The sequence below is a fragment of the Elephantulus edwardii genome, unplaced genomic scaffold (assembly GCF_000299155.1).
Source record: "Elephantulus edwardii isolate Elephantulus edwardi_28Jun2011 unplaced genomic scaffold, EleEdw1.0 scaffold00009, whole genome shotgun sequence".
NCBI lineage: Eukaryota > Metazoa > Chordata > Mammalia > Macroscelidea > Macroscelididae > Elephantulus > Elephantulus edwardii.
The window spans coordinates 8,509,397-8,513,406 of NW_006399759.1; the positions used below are offsets into that span (position 1 = coordinate 8,509,397).

Below are 4,010 nucleotides of genomic sequence, written 5' to 3' on the forward strand. Positions count from 1 at the left end.
CAAGTTATTTTACTGTTATTAAAAAACAAACAGACAACCCAGCCAGAAACTTAGTGTTGTCAAATTGGCTTTCTAAGGCTATGAATTATAATAAAAGGAGAATGCCCACCTTTTTCCTTCTGAACCCTGATGGGTTTGAACCAGCAGGAGACCCATACCCTTTGGGTCAGCTGTGCAACTTGTTATGGACTGAATCATAGGACTAGATGATCAGTGTAAAACAAAGCAATTTACTGCTGCCTCATAGTGATCCTGTAGGATTGAATAGAATGGCTTCATAGGACTTCTAAGATTATAAATATTGATCCTCATTTTTCTTGCCAGGAGGTGCCTAGTAGATTCACATCACCAACCTTTTGATTAACCTGTGAATATATCAAGCATATTCAAATTGAAGGATAGAAATTTCATGAAAACTAGGTGAGAGGAGAAACATTTCAGTCATGACAACATGGATAAAGATACATTTAACGAGACTGACAGAAATCCTTATTTTATCTTTTTGTCATTGAACAATACTTTCACCAGAGGCCTGGAAGAATCAGTTTTCTTTCTTTATTTTTAAGAGAACAGAAATGAGAGGTCATGTAAATATTGGTAGAAAAGAATTTGTACCTATTCATGTTCCCTTTAACTAGTCAAAAGTTGCAGCTAAATTTTATGAAGACAGTGTAGATGAATTTTACAAAAACCCTCACACTGAGAGCCGCAAAGCTCAATTGTTGATAAATGAGTTTTGTCTACTAGTGACTCTCCAGTGGGTTTCCAAGGCTGTAAATTGTAATGGGGGGAAATCGCCCATCTTTCTCTCATAGAGCCCCAGGTTGATCTGGAGATACGTGCCCTTTGGCTTAGTACATGACACCCCATGAACCATGACATTGGAGCTTCCTAAAAGCTACCTAAAGTGACCATTATGTCAGTGGAGGCTTCATTTACTGTAAATAGAGTGAAAATAAAGCTTGACTTATAGACACATGTAATGTAAGGCCTCATTCTAGTTGTTGTGCCTGCAAATAATTTACCTTGAAACAATCAGAGCAATCACTTGTTTTATGCATGCGTTTTGTGAGTCTAGAGTTAAAGAAGGGAGCTCTGTGGCCTGTTGGTAAGGAGCTGTGCTGTCAGCCCAGAGGTACTTTTTCAAATCCACCAGTTTCCCTGCGTGAGAAAGATGAAAATTCTCCTCTCATGTGTCTTACTGCTTCTGAAAACCTGCTAGCAGGTCGCCTGTGTGTTGGTTCTGACTGAATGGAACACAACCAACCACCACAACAAGAATTAAGGCAGGGAGTTCTGGTGGCTTAGGGGTAAGGAGTTGCACTGCCAACCCAAGGGTGGGTGGTTCGAATCTGCCAGCTATCCTGAGGGAGAAAGAGGAGCAGTCTCCTTTCATGTGATTTATTGCCCCTCAGAACATGCTGCAGGGGCAGGTAGGAGTCGGTTCTGGCTCCATGGCACATACAACAACAGAGTGGGAAGACTGCCTTTGCTTTATGACTTCTGGGGTCTTACTGGAAGATTTGAAAGCTGAGTGAGTGGAATAATTTGAAGGCTTTTGATCTTGGCTTTGTCTGATGGATTCCACTCCTGTCTTTCTGGTCCCTTTCCATGGGCTAGTTTTTGGTTCCTTGCACTGTGGTGACTAGATTGCAAGTCTAGATCCTGAGTGAGTGAGATCAGGGGCCACCTTCCACCACCCCTCTTCACAAGTTGTGCAGTGTCATGGCTCTCCAATTCTATCCATTGAGGCAGTCATGATGTCTAGGTTTAAGACAGGAGACTTACTGTACGACTCTTGTTGAGATGTGACAGGGTCTTAAAAGTACATAAAATACTCATCTACAATACTGCTGTGGCCATTATTAGAGAAATACAAACAGCCACAAACATATATGGGGACATTAGAACTAACTGCTGGGGCTAGAACATGGAGGCTGAGATAGATGTAGCATAGTCTGTCAGTGGTAGTCAGAATGGGACTGGAATTTACCTCCTGGGACTATAAGCCAGACTCTTTCACACTGGACGTCTCTTCTTTCTGATTGATGACATTCAATCATGAATTTTCCTTTCCTGTGAGTTTTTTAAGGTTAGCAGAAAGGTCAGAGCACTGGCATATTGCCTGGCATGTCCGCAACATGCAGGAAGAACTCCTTAACCTTTCCCTGCACCCTTTTGTTTTAACCAAAGGGCTGGTTGACATATTAAGGAAACTCTAGTGGCCTAGTCAGTGGGGAGTTTCGTTGTCCAAAGGTAGGCAGTTCAAATCTACCAGCTGCTCCACAAGAGAAAGATGAGCAGTCTCCTCCTTTTCTATTTGTAGTCACTGAAAATCTACTGGAGGGTTCTGACTTGGCAATGAGTCAGTGAGTGGAGTGAGTTGACCTATTATCTATTGTGGCCACAATAATAAGTTGCAGTTACTTTTTTAACATTTAGAAGTTGTGTACTAGGTCCAGCTGAACATTTTTCATTTTCTCTTTTTTTTCAGGTGCTCAGAATTTTGATGTCATACGACTGTCAACCTATAGAACAGCTTGCAAATTAAGATTTGTGCAAAAACGATGTAACCGTAAGTCAGTTCTAGTCAGCTTTCAGTTAATGTAACAGAAAGGATTTTACTGTCATTTAGCTGTAATGTTAATACTGTAATGTTAATTGGATTGCTTTTATCTTAAGTATTTATCAGAATTTATCAGGGTATAATTGTCTATAAGCTTTTTATGTCATTTTTTTTCCTTATGGCAGTCAGAATGTTTAACAAACAACATAGGGTAGGAAATCTAATGTTTTGAGGCTAATGTAACATTAAGTCTTTGATTGGGAAAACTGATTTCTCCTTGTCCCTTTCGTGAATAAGATGTTCTCTACACAATTAATATAATTAATCATCTGCTTAAAGCAAAGGAAAGCAATGTTTTTGTAAAGGTATGAAGAATGAAATTAGGAAGTTAGGAAGTCATTAAAAATTAAACAACACATAAAGATCAGTATTGTAGGTATTAGTTGTAAAGGACTGTTACTGGCCATTTGGAATTGAACAGTGGTCTTCTATGGATAAAATTAGGCAGAGTGGAAATTTAAGAATACTTAACTGTGCTCAAATCAAATGTGTACATAGACGAATAGTAGTTGTTTGTACAGAAAATATATACTGCACGGTCTAAAACTAGGAAAGTTGTGGTTCAGGTATACTTTCAAATACTTTTCCAATATATAAATGCTCAATGAATAATCAGAGAAGCTGGGATGTATGAAGAAGAATGTGACATCAAGACTGGTGGAAGAGCCATCGATATGCAGAAACATTGATATGCAGAAAGGCAGATGAGCCTGCAATATGCAGATAATAAAACTTTCTGCTGAAAGTAAAGAAGACTTGATGTACATACGAAGCTCAAAGACTGTGTCCTTAAATTTTCTCGAACCTCAACATAAATTAAAAAAAAATCTTCATAGCTGGACAAATAGACAACCTCATGATAAAATGAGAGAAAATACTGATTTTTTGTTAAGCATTTAATTTTCTACATCAGTGAAACCAGCAGCCAAGAAATGAAATGCTGTATTGTATTGGGCAAATTGCTCCTAAAGACCTTTTAATACGTTCAGAAGCAAAGATACCACCTTAAGAACTAAGAGGGAACTGACCCAAGCCATGCTATTTCCAGTTGTCTCCAATAGAAGAAACTCTGGGGCTTAGGGAATAAGGAGTTATGCTGCCAACCCAAAGGTAGGCAGTTCAAATCCACTGAGGAGACTGTAGGGCAATTTCTAGCCCCTGAAAGCTCACTGAAGGGTCAGCTGTGAGAGAATTCTGACTCGACAGCATATAAGAACAACCTGTTGTTGTTGTTATGTGCCGTCGAGTCGCCTGCGACTCATAGCGACCCTATGTACAACAGCCGTAAACTCCGCTCTGTCCTGTGCCAATCGCACTGTCTCTGACACTCCCATCCCAATTATCCCAGTCACTGAATCAATCCACCTCATAGAGGGCCTTCCTC

At 39.8% G+C, this 4,010-nt stretch overlaps 1 protein-coding gene across 1 annotated transcript in view; it reads left to right on the plus strand.

Moving 5' to 3' along the window:
* The window catches only part of DTNB (dystrobrevin, beta), a 371,266-nt gene that overhangs the window by 5,347 nt on the left and 361,909 nt on the right, over window positions 1-4,010 (plus strand). Inside the window, exon 2 of the mRNA XM_006880708.1 lies at window positions 2,495-2,575. Coding sequence (XP_006880770.1) covers window positions 2,495-2,575 — 81 coding nt within the window. The remainder of the gene's footprint in view (window positions 1-2,494; window positions 2,576-4,010) is intronic.